Source organism: Podarcis melisellensis (assembly GCF_964234715.1).
Source record: "Podarcis melisellensis genome assembly, chromosome: 12".
NCBI lineage: Eukaryota > Metazoa > Chordata > Lepidosauria > Squamata > Lacertidae > Podarcis > Podarcis melisellensis.
In genome coordinates this window covers 35,653,707-35,673,543 of record NC_138544.1, presented here as the reverse complement: position 1 = coordinate 35,673,543, position 19,837 = coordinate 35,653,707, and the positions used below count along the sequence as shown (strand labels likewise).

At 41.8% G+C, this 19,837-nt stretch overlaps 1 protein-coding gene across 6 annotated transcripts in view; it reads right to left on the bottom strand.

Moving 5' to 3' along the window:
- Nucleotides 1–2,490, bottom strand: part of ABCB1 (ATP binding cassette subfamily B member 1) — a 50,538-nt gene extending 48,048 nt beyond the window's left edge. For 2 of the 6 annotated variants that reach the window (XM_081931489.1, XM_081931492.1), the window contains exons 1-2: nucleotides 2,244–2,490; nucleotides 1,482–1,597 (exon numbers count right to left, since the gene is read on the bottom strand). In XM_081931489.1, the coding sequence (XP_081787615.1) occupies nucleotides 1,482–1,573 (92 nt within the window). In that variant the 5' untranslated portion in view covers nucleotides 1,574–1,597; nucleotides 2,244–2,490. The remainder of the gene's footprint in view (nucleotides 1–1,481; nucleotides 1,598–2,243) is intronic. The other 4 variants (XM_081931488.1, XM_081931491.1, XM_081931490.1 and 1 more) reach the window with 2 other exon arrangements.
- Between the last annotated feature and the right edge of the window lie 17,347 nt (nucleotides 2,491–19,837).

Genomic DNA, 19,837 nt, shown 5'->3' with positions numbered 1-19,837 from the left:
AATGGCAAATACCACCAGAGAGGAGGAAACAGGGAAGAGAGGAAGGAGGGGCCCCAAGTCTGGGGCATACTACCTCAGCAATGGGCTAAGTAGCAAAAGCATAACGAAGCCACCCTAAGAAGCTGTCTGGAAATGAGAAGAGCCCAAAACATTAGAGGGCACTGGGGCTCTTAAGGCATTTGGGACCCACAAGAAAGTGAGATGGGGATCTTCACAGCACAATCTTTACTCGCCTGCAGGCTTGGCAATTTGTCCTTGATTTCACCTCCCACACAAAACTAGACATGAAGCTTCCTAAAAGGTTAACGTGAGCCGTTTTGCATTGCAACAAACACCCACATTATTTTTTTTACTGTTAGAACACAATAGAGCAACATAATTGACGTGTGATGTCCTTTCTCCCGGCAGGCTTGTGTTTCTAAGAGCTAGACAGTATCACTAGACAGTAATACAGCAGGTGAAGCTTTCTCCTAGCAGTTAGCGGCAATGATGGGATAAGGTACAACTGCTGAACTTCTGCCTATAAGCACCAATAAGGAGGGGGGATTAGTAAAATCTGAGCAAATTCATACATGGCTGGCCAAGTGCCAAATGTGGTTTCAAGCTTTCTGAATTAATCAAGATAGTTATGCAAAGATCCAGAATCGTAAATATATTTGTAATGCCCCATGGCCTTGTCAAAAAGTAGTCAAAAAAGAGCATACCAATGATTAAATATATAATGTCAGCACTGTTTCTAGGTTGTTGTATTTTTGAATAATGTTTATTGTTGTTGTTTAAAAAAAACCCTTATACATTTTACTCAGGATGGACAAATTAGTCAGTTCTGGTTCTCTGGTTCTCATTTATCCAGTCTTAAATCCAGTTGTCCACATTTCCATAGCAATTTATGATTTTTGCCTTTTTAAAAAAATGAAAATTTGTCAGCATCTTAGGATGTATTTCTCCTAATGCACACATTTTATGTTGGGAGTTTTTCCTAATATAATACATTAGTGTATGTTATTTTCACCTATCTATGCCTTTAAAAGATTCTTCTATGGATTAGATTAGGAGGGTGGAAAATTAGATAGTGAAATTCAGAGAAGTGTGAATTTCAAAAGATGCTTCACATACTGTTTTGGAAAATGCAGTTTGTTAAGTTTGCCTTTAAATATGAACAGGATTTAATTTCTACCCTAGCCTTAATTTTTACAAACAAACTATGTAATAACAGACAGACAGTAAAACTACCAAGATGACAATATATTATTCTACCATGTCTGCAGATCATAAATTAATGTCTAGATACACCAAAAGAGATACAGTATTAGATGTTGCTGGTTTCCCTAAAATCCCAAAGTGAGCCGGCAAATATCTTGAACAGACTACTTGCATTTGAAAGGCTGTGTATAACTAGGTGATGTTTTCCTCCATGAACAGGAAGCATTATGAAGCAAGTAAGACAAACTCATGGGCTGTAAATGCAGGAAAATACCCACCTTTTCCTTTCATCTTGAGAAGCATTATTTCTTTCAGCCATCTCTTCAAGCTTTCCGTTCATGTTTGCCTTTGCTTGGCTCTCTGATGCCATTTCTGCCTGATGAGCAAATGGAATCTTTCAGGAAATTAAATAACAAACCACTTTAGGTCTTAAAGAAACATGCACGCACGCACACACGCAAGCAAATGCTGCTTTTAAAACAAATGGGCTTCTCCAAAAATAGCATTCAGAACAACCGGCCAGTAATTATTTTATATTAAATAAAATGCTACATTGGACAGCCTTCAGGTGGAGTAACATGAAATTCACCAGAGTAGTTTTTTTTTTAAAAAAAAAACCTGTTGTGTTGTTTCATTTAAATTTGGGCATACATTAATATGGATTTTGGATCCCTGATTGAAATAGTTTTGTGGAATGAATTAGAGTGAATAAAGGACCAAAGTACAGTATTTTATTTTATAGTTTGGCACTCTCACTCTCACTTTCACACACTCAGTCTCTGCTTTTTTAAAACACAGCATTTAAGTGCACATGATACACAAAACCAGTGCTTTTTTTTAAATAAAAAAATCTTTAGGGGTACTCTAATTTTGACTCAAGAAAATAACCATTTTATAGTTCAAATTGGGAAAAATAAACACAGTAAATGGACAAAAGTACAAAGATTCACAAAATGTTTAGGGGTATGCATACCCCTGCATCCACCCAGAAAAAAAGAACTGCACAAAACTCAGAAAAAAGTAGAAAAATGCAGACTTACCAAAAGTTGGGGTTCTTCTTTCTTGTCTTTAATTCTTGAAATGTTGAGAAGCTATGAGCTTCAGTGAAACGGCCGGTGATGGGAGGTAGGTGATATGGCAAGTTACTGTTCTGTTACATAAAGCAGTGAGTGACAAGGCAAATGCTTGTTATAACAGATATTTGCAGGCAGTTCCTGCTCCCCTTGGACCTTGTCTACTCCCAGGGAGACTCCACCTCCTTCCAGACTTAATGTTTAACACAGTCAGAGCTGTCACTTAGGAACCTCTCTCACTCATAATTCCACCTGAATAAAGAGCCCTTCCTGTTTTCATGAGGCTTTATAAGGTCAGAATCTGCTTCCCGAAATATCAGTATCAACTACTATTTTCTTCTTTCTCATTTTTGGTAATTTTAAAAGCACTCTCTAGTATTACAGAGCACAAACGGTAGAAGAATAGGTAAACTATTGGAGATAAAAAGACAGGAAATCTCAAAATGGGAGAGATGGAAATAATGTTTTAGGGAAGGGATTGAAGATTCCAGAAAGGGAGTAGTCAAAATATTGTGTAATAATAATAATATATACATACGATATATGATATTTACTAATATAATTGACAATTCATCCCTAAGCATGTTTAAAGGGAAAGGTAAAGGGACCCCTGACCGTTAAGTCCAGTCGGGACGACCATGGGGTTGCGGCACTCATCTCACTCTATAGGCCGAGGGAGCTGGCGTTTGTCCGCAGACAGCTTCTGGGTCATGTGGCCAGCATGACTAAGTTGCTTCTAGCGAACCAAAGCAGCGCACAGAAACGCTGTTTACCTTCCCGCTGAAGTGGTATCTATTTATCTACTTGCACTTTTGACGTGCTTTCAAACTGCTAGGTTGGCAGGAGCAGGGACCGAGCAACAGGAGCTCACCCCGTTGCGGAGATTCAAACCACTGACCTTCTGATCAGCAAGCCCTAGCATGTTTACTTAGAACTATATTTCCTAGCACTAGCTGGACCTGAAGGGAGTTGGAATCCAAAGCATCTGGAGAACACCAGCTGGGCAAAATCTGCCACAGTAAGTTTGTCTCACAGGGGTCAGCAAACTTTTTCAGCAGGGGGCAGGTCCACTGTCCCTCAGGCCTTGTGGGGGACCAGACCCACCCTCTCCCAAAAGGGGCAAGAGTGCCCCTGCCCACAGCAAGAGTGCCCAATGCACACACACACACCCCGCCGCCACTCATGGCATCTCCTGCTCTGCTCTGTCTCCAATGTCGGCGATGAGAAAGCCGAACTTTTTGACGTGGCGCTCGTTGTCGGATAATGGGAGTCGTAGTCTCAAAACATCTGGAGGGTCGGGTTTGGCCACCACAGGTTTAGGACATTGATCTTTGGGTAGGACTTACTTTAGAGTAAATAATATGTCCACAGAATTGTGATGTAAGTCTTCCAAAGTGTTTCTTCATATTGTCTGTAAACATGTCTAATGGTATACAGTCATACCTCAGGTTGAATGTGCTTCAGGTTGAGCGCTTTTGGGTTGCGCTCTGCAGCAACCCAGAAATAACAGAGTGTGTTACTTTCGGGTTTCGCTGCTCGCGCATGTGCAGACGTTCAAAATGACGTCACGCACATGTGCGGAAGTGGCAAAACGTGACCCATGCACACACAGACATGCCGTCGCGTCTTACGTTCTATTCAGGATACGAATGGGGCTCCAGAATGGATCCCGTTCACATCCCAAGGTACCACTGTATGCTATTTTTTAAAAAAGGTAAAGGACCATTGCTGTCAACTGTTATGTACTGAAGTTCTCACCCTGGGCCAGCAGGGGGATACTGTAGATAGTTCAGGTCCACATATGCAAATAAGGGATCGAAAGTGACGTTCAGTGATTGGATAGTTACAGAAAATGGTTACTGTTGCGTTCTAGTGGAGCTCTATATAAGCAGGCTGGCTGAACCCTTCAGTTCAGTTCTGTTCTGGCCTGTGAATAAACAAGAGCTGTTTGAAGAACCGCTGTGTCGTCTGATATGTTCACCCACAACTTAACACTGGCGATGAAGGTGGGATGGATGGATAACAGAGCACAGCATACAAAAATGAATTATATTCAGGGAAATTGCTTACAGAAATCTGTGCATTAGTCAAAACGGCATACAAAAATGGATCTGTTGGGAGAAATTTGCACTAAAATACAAATGAATTTTCCAGAGGCTTTAGAAAATAATAATAAATTGCTGCCAAAATTTGTAGAATGGAATTTAAGATTGGAAAAATGAGAAAGAGAAAGAACCTAAATGGAGAAATCCATCCATCCCTTCTCACCTATAACACCACCTCCAACTGGGGGGGGCTGTCTCCTTTTCTTCACCTACTGGAAAAAACTTTAGCTAGTAGTTTCTGTGGCAGTCAGTCACCTGTGCTCCTCAGTCATACAAACGGATACTTAATAGAGCTATTGACTTAACAAAGGGACTGGTTTGATCGCTTTAGCAGCCTCCTTTGTTACAGCCCCTTACTTTATAGATTTGAACCACAAGTTTGGAGGAGACCCCAGGATGACATTCGGACCTACCACCACCACCCTGGCAATTCTATAGCGATACTTTTCAGAGAAACAACCCAGAAATGCCATTACTGTGTTTTAAGGGATGAATGCATTTGTTCTTCTACAGACCTCATGTCAGACTAATTATATTTATTGTTATATTATTATGCTATTCTTTATACAAAGATGACAGATCATGGGTGTAGCTGGGGGGCAGGGAGGGGCAGCTGCCCCCCCTAACTAAAAATCAATAAAAGGAAGTTTTTAATGACTGATGTTTTAATGTATTTTTAATTGTTTGTTGGAAGCCACCCAGAGTGGCTGGGGAAACCCAGCCAGATGGGCGGGGAATAAATAAATGATGAAGGAGAAGGAGAAGGAGAAGGAGAAGGAGAAGGAGAAGGAGAAGGAGAAGAAGAAGAAGAAGAAGAAGAAGAAGAAGAAGAAGAAGAAGAAGCAGCTAACTGAGGTTCTGCACCCCATAACAAGAGTCCTACCCCCTAACAAAAGGCTTGCCACAACAAAAATCCTGGCTACACCTATGTGACAGATAGAACCCATTTTTATTTTAACTAAGTAAGTAGTTCTGTCAGTACAAGAATTTTTACAAGATCCCCCCTCCCATCTATTCTAGGGTTCCCTCAACACTCTGGAGCATATGTCGGGAAGGTGCAGGGTGTGGGTGTGTGTAGCGTAGGGAGGAAATCCTGTTGCACTAGTGATAATCCTTGAGTTGATGGGAGAAGATAGTAGAATAGCACCATATATTCTGGCCATACCGTCCTAAACATGTCTACTCAGAAGCCAGACCAACAGAGTTCAATGAGTCCATTAGTCTTAGTCAAATATAAGTAAGCCTTCCTTTTTAAACCCACTTGCTATGGAATAAGACCCATTGAACATAGTGAGGCTTATTTCTATGTAAACACACATAGGTAAAGGTAAAGGTACCCCTGCCCGTACGGGCCAGTCTTGACAGACTCTGGGGTTGTGCGCCCATCTCACTTAAGAGGCCAGGGGCCAGCACTGTCCGGAGACACTTCCGGGTCACGTGGCCAGCGTGACATCGCTGCTCTGGCGAGCCAGAGCTGCACACGGAAACGCCGTTTACCTTCCCGCTGGTAAGCGGTCCCTATTTATCTACTTGCACCCGGAGGTGCTTTCGAACTGCTAGGTTGGCAGGCGCTGGGACCGAGCAGCGGGAGCGCACCCCGCCGCAGGGATTCGAACCGCCGACCTTTCGATCGGCAAGTCCTAGGCGCTGAGGCTTTAACCCACAGCGCCACCTGCGTCCCCTGAAACACACATAGGATTGCCTTGTTAAGTGTTCCAGAATGCATTTGAACACTTGTGAATGTACATAACAATTATCTTGATAGATCAGACGAAAACCTTTCTAGTTCAGCATACTGTCTTTAGCTGAGTCCTGGGCACCTGTAAGAAGGAAGTGCCCCTGAAGGGCACATGAAGGCAATGACTGTGCCCTGTTCTTTGCACTCTGATTTGCTGAGGTATACTACCCCAATGTAACATGTAGGTTACATTGACCTACCATGATTGATAGACATTAATAAATCTATCCTCCATGAATTTGTCCAACCCGGTTCAATGCCTTATAAGGTAGCTTCATATTTGCTGGATGTGGAAAGACACCCAACACCCACATCCTCACAACTAGGTAAAAATTAACAAATATATATTATGCAACTTTTGATTACACAGAACTTTTTTATGACCCAATCTAATTTATATCTGCAATTATATGAGCCATAGAAATCGTCTAAACCTGCCAGGTGTTTATGCGGCAAGATAATACTTGAACAATTAAAACATGCCAAGAAAAGGATAGCAAACAAAAAAAAAGTTAGCCTTTTCTTTAGGACTAGACAGCTCTAGTCCCTAAAACAGCTCTTTGGGTTGTGGCTTCCATGTTGCTGGAAGTCAACACGGATGCTACAATCCAAAGAGCTACTTCAGACACACATGCCATTTTGTTTTATTTATATACTCCTTTAGGTGTGCTACATGCCACAGGGCAAGCAGCTTTGCTTATTGACGTGGTATAGATAAAGGTAAAGGGACCCCTGAGCGTTAGGTCCAGTTGTGGATGACTCTGGGGTTGCGGCGCTCATCTCGCTTTATTGGCCGGGTCATGTGGCCGGCATGACTAAGCTGCTTCTGGCAAACCAGAGCAGCGCACGGAAACGCCATTTACCATCCCGCCAGAGCGGTACCTATTTGTCTACTTGCACTTTGACGTGCTTTCGAACTGCTAGGTTGGCAGGAGCAGGGACCAAGCAACGGGAACTCACTCCGTTGCGGGGATTCAAACTGCCGACCTTCTGATCGGCAAGCCCTAGGCTCTCTGGTTTAACCCACAGCGCCACCCGTGTCCCACTGACGTGGTATAGAACTGTCTGCCAGATTTCATTTGAAAAAAACAGATGGGTGGGTAGGCGGGTGGATGAATGGATGAATGGATGGATGGATGGAAGGATGGAAGGAACAGAAAAGGAACTGGGGACACTATTCTATCACATTTTCCTAAAGCAGCAATCCTATTCTCACCTGTCTGGGAGTAAGTTGCACTGAACTCAGTACAGCTTACTTCTGAGTTATGTATAGGATAGCATTGTAAAGGCATTTCAGCAACATTGGGGCCACCTCTGAGCACATACAGCTGTGCTCCTGATTAATGGCAATAACCTGACGGTATTCTATCAGATGACAGACATTAGGCAGCTACTACTATGACTACTAGTAAAGGTAAAGGTACCCCTGCCCATACGGGCCAGTCTTGATAGACTCTAGGGTTGTGCGCTCATCTCACTCTATAGGCCGGGAGCCAGCGCTGTCCAAAGACACTTCCGGGTCACGTGGCCAGCGTGACAAGCTGCATCTGACGAGCCAGCGCAGCACACGGAACACCGTTTACCTTCCCGCTACAAAGCGGTCCCTATTTATCTACTTGCACCCGGGGGTGCTTTCGAACTGCTAGGTTGGCAACTATTACTACTACTACTACTAATTTATTGTTTATACCCTACCCAGCTGGGTTTCCCCAGCCACTCTGACTGATGTCAGGCTGGCACTGTATGCCTTTTTGGGTGCCTGCTAAAACTACTTTTGTTTAGGCAAGCCAATCCAGACCTGTAGCATGTTGACATGTGTTTTAATCTGGTTTTAATTTAATTTCTTTTTAATGTTTTAAATAGTTGTGTTTTACTGATAACTTCATTATTATTTTCTTTTTGTAAACTGCTTTGAGGTTTGTTTTTACGATCAAGCAGTATATAAAGTTTGTAAAATAAAATAAAGAAATTAGCAAAACAGGTTATTCTTGACTCAAGCAGGAAGCCATTGTGGCTACATCGGCCAACCTGCACACGTTTTCTTCTATTCAGAAGAGCCACTAAATGTTTGACAGCAACATATGCTTTTTTGCGGGGGAGGTCTGCTAATATTTTGTGGACTCAAAACACACATTAATGAGAAATGTGCATATTAGAACCCTGGAAATATGAACAAGTTCAGCTACCACCACATTTTTTTAATGGCAGCACTTACTACTTTTTTATAGGCTTGTCCTTCCCCAAAGTTTTCTCAGCTACTTTAATACATTTTACATATTTGCTAGCCAAGGGAAACAGAAACAGAAATTCATATCTACATCTTATCACTTTACTTTGTGCAAGGGAAAAATAAAGTTATAAAACAACCACTTCATTAGAAAGCTTTATCTGTAGGCACGGCACTTTCCAGAGCCATTTCCAACCCCCCCCCCTTGGAAGGTTAACTTGTAGGTGCAATCTTCTATAACATCACTAGTTTGTTGTTTGTCAAAAAATATGTGTAGTGATTGGATCGATGCTCTTCTCTCTGTTGAACTCACCCACCCTCACATCAATAACGACAAAGAAAAACCTGGATGTTTATTGATGTCTCCCAAAGAACCACAGGAAGCCAATTACAGTGGTACCTCAGGTTAAGTACTTAATTCGTTCCGGCGGTCCGTACTTAACCTGAAACTGTTCTTAACCTGAAGCACCACTTTAGCTAATGGGGCCTCCTGCTGCTGCCGCCGCGCCACTGGAGCACGATTTCTGTTCTCATCCTGAAGCAAAGTTCTTAACCCGAGGTACTATTTCTGGGTTAGTGGAGTCTGTAACCTGAAGCGTATGTAACTCAAGGTACCACTGTATACTGAGTCGGACAACCATTATCTCAGCACTGACCAGCAGCTGCTCGCTATGGTTTTAGACACAGCTCTTATGCAGTCCCACCTGGAGATGCCTAGAACTGAGCATGTGCTGTGCCATTGAGTTATTTAAAAAATTTAGAGTCCTGCCTGGTGGCTTTGTCTGTAAGGCAATTTTCAGATTAGACAGACCGTCAGGACCTTTGCCTTCGCGTGGGAATGTGCTTGCTACCTGCAAGATGACTGGCCATTGTTTTGAATTGCTCCCTGTGGCTGCTGCTTCAGTGTGGCAACAAGGTGCTTTTAAGCAGTGATTTGACCCAGAAATAGAGGGGTTTTCTTGTGCCAAGGCAAGCCTCCAAAACAAGAGATTTTTCAGCAGCACAGAGTAAATCCTCATATTCCTGTGGCGAGCTGCTAATCCCAAACAAGGTTCCTACATGTAGGCAGTTCCCCTTGCCTTTTATTAGGGGCTAAGAACTTGGAGGAGGAGTAACCATGTCAGAATAAATGTTCATCAACAGGTTCCAAGCTCTTGCTGTGCAGGCTCATTTCCCTGTGCACATTCACTGGGGTTATTACTGGAGGCATGGCATATTGTCATTAGATGTATCACATGCTATGACCAACAGGTGTGATGTCATGTATCCCTCATTACTTGTGTTATCAAGGCTGTGGACAATTGTTAAGGAGGAAATGTGTCTGGTAGGTTTGTGTGTGTTAGGCAGGGCTTAGTTACTCTCCATACAACCAAATGTTGTTTGTTTCTTGCATTGGGAAGCCTGCTTCTGCTTATTTTTTTAAAATTGTGAGGTTAAGAAGCTCTTTGAAAACCACATGCAGAGGACTTGCAGGTTATTTTCTAAATCATAGGCTACATTTGTTGGCTAATGGGTCTCTCATGGGTTGAAATCCATCTTGGCAGATTTAAAAAAGGAAATAGGGGAAGCAATTAGCCTGAGCTGCTCTTTGAGAAGGATCCTGGTGGGGTTTTTTTTAATGCATTGGTTATTTTTGTTGTGTTTTCAAAAATAAGTATTTTAACTTGTTAGCTACCTTGGGAGGATTTGTTTCTTGGAAAGCAGAATGATGGGTGATGATATCATCACCATTGAGGTTGAGTGGACACATTTGTTCATTTTAAGATTTAGACATCACTAGACTCTAGGTCTAGTGAAGATCAAACGTATCCATTCTGAAGGAAATCAGCCCTGAGTGCTCACTGGAAGGACCGATCCTGAAGCTGAGGCTCCAATACTTTGGCCACCTCATGAGAAGAGAAGACTCCCTGGAAAAGACCCTGATGTTGGGAAAGATGGAGGGCACAAGGAGAAGGGGACGACAGAGGATGAGATGGTTGGACAGTGTTCTCGAAGCTACAAACACGAGTCTGACCAAACTGCGGGAGGCAGTGGAAGACAGGAGTGCTCTGGTCCATGGGGTCACGAAGAGTCGGACACGACTAAACAACAACAAAGACTCTAGATCTTCTTTGACATATACCTTCTTGTCAATTTCATACTAGTTCCTCAATCTACCAATCACATTCCTGAGTTTCTGGGCAATGTTGCATTCTCCCTATATGTAAAAACGCTAGCCTAGCACACGGCACACCCTTCTGCAATTTATCTGAGCAATCTGTAATCTAAACAGAGGAGGCAACCAGGTTTCGCTCTCCTAGAATTGAAATGACAAAGAATTAACTTTCTGTATGTCTCCATCAGTATAAATTTATGGGAAGGGAAGAAGCAAAAATAAGGTTTTACGTTTAACAAGTTTTATATACTGCTTTATTGGGGGGGGTCTCTCTTAAGTGGCTTATATAAAAAGTATAAAATTGACTATTATTATTATTATTATTATTATTATTATTATTATTATTATTACTTCTGGTGCTCAGGGCTATTTGCCCCAATGACTCTGCTCCCAGATATGTTGGAGTTTGCTATGGTTATTCAAAAAAGAAAAAGCACTTGGCACATGCTCAGATGATTAAACAGCACAATCCAAGAAAAAGCCCTGAAATTAAAAAACAACAAAGAAACACCAGTTTCTGTAGCTGAGTTGTGGCTCCAATTAAACTGCGCTCTAGTTATCCCCAGGAATATGCTTATTAATGCCCAGATTTGGAAGTCAGATGAAATTGGGCTAGGATTTCACATTGTACTGTGACAAGGAAAAAAGCCTTTGAAAATGTTATCATGGATACCAGAGCAAGAAATTGATTTTTCTCTTTCTGCATAAAGTCTGCAAGGTAGAAACCATTACCATTGCCAAAATGACAAAAATCTTCATGGTTTTCTTTTCTGGCTAATTAATGTATGTCTGACTGTTAAGTACCTTCTTACTGCTTTGCTAGCGTTGTTTGCGTTAGGGCTATTTTGCTTAAAAATGGATGTCAGTGAACTCAATTCACTGAGAAAGAAATATTATGGCACTAAATCTATATAGTGTATAACATCAGCCTTTGAACTGAGGAGGTAATAAATACCTCATTCGCTTGCTTTGTTCCCTTATATCATGTGCTCTTGTAAATGAAAAATAAAACATTTATGAAACCTTGTAGCTGTAAAATATTAAACAACTTGTGTCCAATGTACGTAAGTGTGATCACACTGAGATCTCTAGGAATAAACTAGAGCTTACCATCTGCATGACATATTTGGTGAATAAGGACAAGAAGAGAGGCTTTTTAAAATTCTATTCTAAAATAAGTGGATTTAGGGCAGCACAACCAGAATCTAGGGGGCACCACAGAGCATAGCAACTATTGAGCAGAATGGAAGGCAAGAAGCAGAGAATAAATTTTGGGCTCACACCGGGCACTGCGGAAATTTGAAAGACTGAAGTCCTCCCTTGCTAAAATTGTAGGATATATTTTCAAAGATTTGCCATAGTGGAGGCTGGTGCACAAGGGTAAATGGGGCACTGCCCCCCTAACCTGAGTCCACCCTCAGCCCAGCTCTTGCCTGTCTGCCCTCCAACTTACAACCAGTCCAGAAGATAGCACTATCTTGTTCTCTTCCCTAGTCCACAATCTCAGGAATCATTCATGCTGTTATTTAATGTGGGTAACAAGGGAAATTACAAGTAGAAGGGGACGACAGAGGACGAGATGGTTGGACAGTGTTCTCGAAGCTACCAGCATGAGTTTGACCAAACTGTGGGAGGCAGTGGAAGACAGAAGTGCCTGGCGTGCTCTGGTCCCTGGGGTCACGAAGAGTCGGACACGACTAAACGACTAAACAACAACAACAAGGGAAATTAGGGACGTGGGTGGTGCTGTGGGTTAAACCACAGAGCCTAGGACTTGCCGATCAGAAGGTCGGTGGTTTGAATCCCCGAGATGGGGTGAGCTCCCGTTGTTTGGTCCCTGCTCCTGCCTACCTAGCAGTTCGAAAGCACGAAGTGCAAGTAGGTAAACGGCGTTTCCGTGCACTGCTCTGGTTCACCAGAAGCGGCTTAGTCATGCTGGCCACATGACCTGAAAGCTGTACGCCGGCTCCCTCAGCCAATAAAGCAAGATGAGCGCCGCAACCCCAGAGTCGGTCACGACTGGACCTAATGGTCAGGGGTCCCTTTACAAGGGAAATTGAGTATTTCCTCCTTTGTTGTTATTGTTTTTGCTGCTGCTGCTGTTTTACTACACTTTAGCTGAATAGTGTAGAAAGAAAGAACCCTACTGTTAGGTTTATAAGCTAAAGAAATACATAACACAAAGGGGAAAGGGGGTGGGAAGGAAGGGGGGGAAGCAAACTTGCGCACTAGTTATTAGTTACAAAGTAGATCAGGTAGTACCGTAATTGAGCTGGTAGGGAGATGGAGCTAAGCACAATGGAAAAGCTACTGCTTCCTGTCCCTCTGAGGGCCTGAGTGGGGGCTGATGGTAGCTGGAAGGAGCAAGATTCTCAGCTCAGATACATGGACTATATCAGTATCTGCTGCTCATACGACTCATCACATGAGTAAAAGCAATTTTCCTCTTCAGATATGACATGGCAGCATGAAAAACAGATGTTCAAGGCGATCATGATTCCTATTTCCCCCTACTTTACCATAATAATTGAAGCCACTCTCTCCTTTTAAGATTGAGGTTATTTTTTTGAAGACACTTATTTGACTCATTGCTGTTGGATCAGTTTAAATTTGAGAACTTCAGTTAAATTGGGTATGTGAATTATGGAGCCATTATGAATCATTTTGATACTGCAAGAGACTACAGTCCCAACCTTTCTCCCTTCTTAACACCAAAAACAGGACATCCTAAACAACACAGGATGTCTGGCGATTCTTTGTACGGCTACCAAAAAAACATATTTCCTACCACTGAGGAATCTTGTGATATTTCAAGCTTTGAACTCATAGCTGAAGAAACAGGCCATTCTTATCTGGGAGCACTTTAAACACCAGTTTCCCTATGTAACCTGCTGGGATTTAGGAAGTCTCGTGTATATATTCAAATGTATCATGTAGAAAGTCTGCTGATAAGGTCTGCCCTGGAAAATAATAGCAGTTATCAGAAGGAACAGCAGAGAATAAAAGAAATTTGTTGTTGGTTAAAACTTAAACAAATCATATTAAGGTGGAAAATGAGTTTGCCGAACATAAAAAGTCCCATGTAAATAGAAAGGGTGGTGGTGGTTAAAACTATTTCTTTGGGTTGCAACATGTCTCTTCGTGACATAACCATGAGTGAAATGCCCTTTGTTCAATGACATCACTTGCAAAATTAATCTATAACATCCGTTTCTCATTCAGTTCAGTGGAAATCCCCTTAATTTATAACGAAATGTTATAGTCTGAATTGTTATGACTCATCGTGGGATCAGAAATATCTCTGTTCAGCTCTGTCTATATCTTCATCAGTGGGATTTGCCTTCTGCAGGACTGGGAGGTTGTTGGTTTGTGCTTTGTCAACCACATCCTTTTGAATTTAGAGGTTTGGGTTGCCAAAGTTATAAATGATAGTTTCACAGGAGCAGCTCTGAATCCCCACCTCTCTGCTCCTTCCCCTCCCACCCAATTGCTCCTTCCCTCTTACTTGCAGGAGTAAGCAGAAGCAAGCAGGATTCCATTTGCCTCCGGAGCCAATAGGTGAAAGCCCCAAACGCAGCAATTTTTGCTACTACGAAACTTTTGAAGCAAAACTTCCTCTGAAGGAGCAGCTTCACAGTTTTGGGGTCCTCCTGGATCCTTTGCTGTCGCCCAAGGCTCAGATGGCCTCAGTTGTCCGGAGTGCCTTCCATCAGCTTCGGCTGGTGGCCCAACTATGCCCCTATCTGAACAGGGAAAGCTTAACTATTGTTGTCTATGCTCTGGTAACCTCAAGGTGGTTATATGTAGGGCTGCCTCTGGAGACTGTTCGGAAACTTCAGCTAGCACAGAATTCAGCAGCCAGGTTGCTCACTGGAGCAAGAGGGTTTGAGCATATTACACTGACCCTGGTCTGACTGCACTGACTACCAATTAGTTTCTGGGCCAATTCAAAGTGCTGGATTTGACCTATAAAGCTTTAAACGGCTCAGAACTGCAATACCTCAAGGACCACCTCTTTCCATATGAATCTACCCAGACCCTGAGTTTATCTTTTGAGGCCCTGCTTTGTGTGCCTCCTCCTTGAGAGGTCCGGAGGGTGGCAACACTCACAGGCCTTCTCTGCAGTGGCACCTGTGGGATAAATGGGTAAGAAAAGCTTAGCATAAATAACCATACCTTGCTGTTGTAACTGCTTACATTGCGAAGGAACAGGAAACTCGTGGTAATAAGTCAAGTTAAGAAATCACTGAGAGTAGCCGAAAGATAATGCCTTATAAGGTACTAGGAAGGTGTGTGGGTGGTTCAGAACCACAAGGGGAAAAGGAAGAGAACAGTTAAAAAACTCTTGTGCATGCTTAAATAGGCTATGAATATTAGTGAAACCGCCCCTGGTGGAGCTAGAGCTAATCAGCATGATCATGGGGTGTATTTAACGGAGGGGGTACATATCAAAGGGAAAATATGGCACCTTCATTATACAACTTTAGGTGCTAGGCAAAAACCTTCCTTTTTAACCAGGCCTTTGGTTGATTTGACTGACATCCTATGACCTTTTAAATGTGGGGAGTTTTTTTGGGGGGGAGTTATTGGGTTGTTGTTTTTAATTTGATTGTGTATTTTGTGGTGTTATATTTTGATTTTCTTCTGTGAACCGCTCTGAGACCTCCGGCTATAGGGCAGTATATAAATTCAATAAACAACAACAACAAGGCACACTCTGGCTGCATACACACTATACCTTTAAAGCACATTCAAAGGACAAATTCCCCCACCCTCAAAGAATTCTGGGCACTGTAGTTTGTTAAGAGTTGTAACTCTGTAAGGGGCAAATCACAGTGCCTAGATTTCTTAGAGAAGGAAAATGTGCTTCAAATGTACTTCAAATGTACACTGTATATGCAGTTTCTATCATAAGTGAAGAGCTCTGGTGCTGCAAAGTTGTAACTTTTGCCTAAAAACTGGGTGCTTATTTCAAAATGAATTGTGTGTGTCTCCCTATTTAAAATGTGTTTTGTGTTTTGTCATAGCATTTCAATGTTGTTTTGTTTATCAAAGAGGCCAGTAATTTAAAGAAAAGAAAAGATAAGGTTATCTCTAACGATAGCTATTATACAGCCTCATTGCATAGCACCAGCTTCTCAAACAAATGTATGAGAGCATCCACAATAATTATATCCCATAGTGAACTCTGTTGACTCGCCTGGAGAGACCTGGATTGGTTCCACATAATACGACTTGCAAAAAATATTATCACCACCAGAGGAAGCTCTTGCACAAACATGGTGGATCGCTTCAGTTCACCATTGCAAAGCCCTCAAGCTGAACTATAATAGTAAGTGAACACGCCCACAATCAGTGGGAAATCTGCCTGGATCTTGCCAAGTGGAACGAAGGTAGGCAGCAAATGGATCTGCCAGCCAGGCTTACTCTTGTCTATGACTGATGCCAGACAACTCAAAGGAAGGGGAAAAAATAAGATCTTGTAAAGTGTGGGTTTTGAGAAGTCAACAGGGAAGAAAAAATGTCTTCAGGGGAAAAAATAGAACGGATGTCCTCCATCACTGTCATCTAACAATAACTGGGAGGCACACCAAACATGTAATCACTCTTAATGACTAGGGGAGGATGATAGATCATGTCCCTCCCCACAAAAAAGTGCATGTGGCAGTGGGGAGCACCCAGATGTCTCCACTTGGTGCTATGTGAGTTGTGGTGCTGTGAGAAAGATACCTAAATAAATCAATCAATCCAGGATGCACTTTAGGGAAACCTTCAACCTTTTTAATTGCAGCATGGTGAAACTTCCTCTGTGCTATCAGCCTCTGACTTTTGGTCATTCTGGTTTTGATTATATTACCCATTCTGGGTATACAGCAGCGGGTGGGGAATGTCATGTCTGAGGACCTCTCCATCCTGCCCTTGGGACTGTCAAGCCTCTTTCCCAGGCTATACGCCTCACTAGTCCTGCTCTACACCCTCCAGTAGCTGAATTGTGTTTCTGAGCTGTGATGATGCCTCTTACTGGATGGAGAGATGTGGGTGAGTGCAGAAATCTCAGGTTTTTGTGTGGCTAGAATATAGCCTGCTGTACAAAGGGAAGAGTCATAGCTGTTGTTCCACTGGGGTTGGGGTTTTGTTTTGCCTCTTTTCTGCCCCAGGGCCAAAGTTGGTCCATGTGATAATTTCCCCACAAATACGCCATTTCCCCCCAGTAAGGAGATATGGTAATCAGGAAAGTTATCTTTGGGTGCCTGAAAGCTGCCCCTGTTGAATTTGTGTCTTTTAAGCACCTAATACACCAAGCTAAAAATCACATGGAAGCATCTTACCCTAAACACAGTAGAATTTACTAGCATGAAATCTGTTTTAGGAATAACAAAGTTACAGTGTTGACAACACACCCCCACACACCCAGTTAGCATGTTTATAAGCAGATACCAAGAATGCAGACTGGTTACAGGTGTGAGCCCACCCTAATCCCGGAGATGTGGACCTCCTCAGAATCTTTTGCATATTCTGATTTGTTCAGTAAAGTCATGCTCTTTTGCTGACTTCACAACTTTTTGCAGTTTTCACAAAATTTGCTGACTTTTCCAACTTTCATAAAAATCATACCTTTTGGAAGCAGATAATCGCTGACGCTTTGAACCAACTGATCTGTCTCAATAGTGATGGGGCTAAAGCTTGTGGGTATACTGTTTTTAACTGGATAGGAGTGTTTAACATGGTATACAATGGGATAAAGAAAAAACCAAGGTGCATCTAGGCAAACATAACTGCTTGGGCTAAATGAGGCCACCTTGTGGCAATGTATTGGTATGGCTGAGGAAGAAACTTTTTTTGCTTTCATTACAAGTCAGCTGAGACTGCATTCCCAGGAATTCTTACCAGGGAGTAAGTCCTTACTGAACTCAGGTGAATTTAAGATTACACAGTGAGTCAGGAACATGAAGACAAAGGGGCTTGGGTCCCAAAATAGCTAGAAACAGACGTTTATTTTAAAAAATGATAAAATTCATTTTTAAAGCCTATTATGCCTTTCTCTCTAATTCTTTTGGTGCTCCCTTTAAATCAGAACAATTCTGCATTTCAGAAATGCAAAATATTTTTTTAAATCAAGCCCCAGTTTCTACTATAATCATTCCTAAACAAAAGCACACTGTAAATAGATGTAGGCATTAAAATATGTCTCCCCCCCCCCATTATTTATTCTTTCTAGGCGGGGGGCTCATCTCAACTTCATATTATTTCTTAAATTGTTGAGGCCACAATCAAATATAATTTCAGTGCATAACTCCATATTGGATATACTGTAATAGTTTGTTTATACAGTGGAATTATGAGTTTGTGCTGTAGGATAATAAGCAGAAATCAGTTACTGTACCAGTTTCAAAATGTAGATTTCTGCTTGTCTACACTCACATGCAGTGATACTGGTTAACTCCATTTGCTGGCTGACTAAGCATGCAGTACTAACCCACTTACTGGGTAGTAAGTCCTCTGTAATTCATTGGGAATCACTTCTGAGTAGACACTTCTGAGGTTAGAATTGCAATCCGCAATACTGTGAGCACTTACTTTAGAATACTAAACTCAGTGGGATTTTTTAATATACATGGATAGGCAGAAACTATAAATGCCTATCTTGTTCAGGAGGCAGTAAGTTTACTGAGCAAAACAGTGTTTTCCATTAGATGGAATGAAAATGTTTGTGTTATTTCATTTGCAGGTGGAGTACAAAATTTGCATAATTGCAATGTGTACGTATGTCAAAAGGCATAAAACAGAAATAAAGTATTGCCCAGGTGGTCTCAGTAAATTATGAAAGGCAATTTACTCCTGCAGTGGTAATGCACCTTTATTTGGGAATAAGTTGAGTTAACAGGCTTATTTCTGAATAAACAGGCTCAAACTGTAAACTTCAAGTGTGAAAATGGCCTAAGGACTCATAATTAATGAAGCACAGCAACACTATTTTCACATGTCCCTGAAAGAGCTTCAATACTTGAAGCTTAAATCACTAAGGCTCAGTCCTATACAGTGGTACCTCGGTTTATGAACAGTCCTGTTTACGAACTATTCAGTTTACGAAATCTGCAGAACAGGAAGTAGTGCTCCACTTTGTGAACTTTACCTCGGTCTACGAATGGTGGAAGGGCACTGGTGGCGGGAGGCCTCATTAGGGAAAGTGTTCCTCAGTTTAAAAACGGATTTGGTTTAAGAATGCACTTCAGGAACAGATTAAGTTTGTAAACCGAGGTACCACTGTATTCACTTAGCCAGGGTAAGTCCTATTGAGCTCAGTAGAATTTTTTTCTGAGTAGACATTTATGGGCTTGCACTGCACAGCAACATCCTAAACTCATTTACTTGAAGGAACTCAGTAGGACTGACTTTTGAGTGAAGATGATTAAGATTAGACTTCACCCTTCTTGTACAGTATTCTATATCTCTTTGCAGAGAACTTCTCTTCAGAATCTCTCCTCCATTAGATAGAAATGAGCAAAACAACATGCTTAAGCTACTAATGGGACACAAAACTGTGGAACTAAAGATGCCCACCTTGGAGTTCAGTCCATTCTTGCAGCTGTTTGCGTTCCCCTTCATAGCTCTGGGAAAGAACCATGACTCCTCACTTGGGGAAAGTTCTGCCTATTCCCTGCTAGGACAGAACCCATATACTTGGCATGCTGGGTTTTCTAAAACAATGTTTTCAAAAATCTTAATTCTTGAATATTATTTTGCTTACATGTGTGATATAAATATAGCTTGATGTATAGCAGGTGGCTGAGCTCACTTGCTTTGGTTATCTGGTTTGCATGCACAATTAGTTCTTGTTTTGTGCTTGGGACATATGTTGTTTCCAGATGACCAGTTTATTGAGCATTCATCCTGAGTTGTTTGCACAGAGTTTGCTGGGAAGATATATGAAGCCATTTAGTGAGTATTCATTCTGATCTGTTTGTATATGATGCCTCTTTAAGCAATTGTTATCCAACACTTTCCAGTGCCTTTCCCCATCAAGTTCCTGACTGTAAAATTTCAGATTTATATAGAAATCTGTTTGTAGTTTGGATTGTGTTACATTGATACATTTTGGTCTGCTACCATGTGCTGTTGTATATTGTCTGACTGAATGATAGAAGAGGTTGCAAGCACACACACATATAAATGAAAAGAATGCTTTTGCTGGGCTCTGTCTCTTTATTGTCCAGGTACAAATATATGATGCTGAAGTTGGTTACTAGTTCCCAGTTTCTTATTTGAAACACAGCTCAGTCAGAAAAAAAGCTGAAGTTGTTATGTCCCTAAAATAAGCTTTGACTGAGCTATATT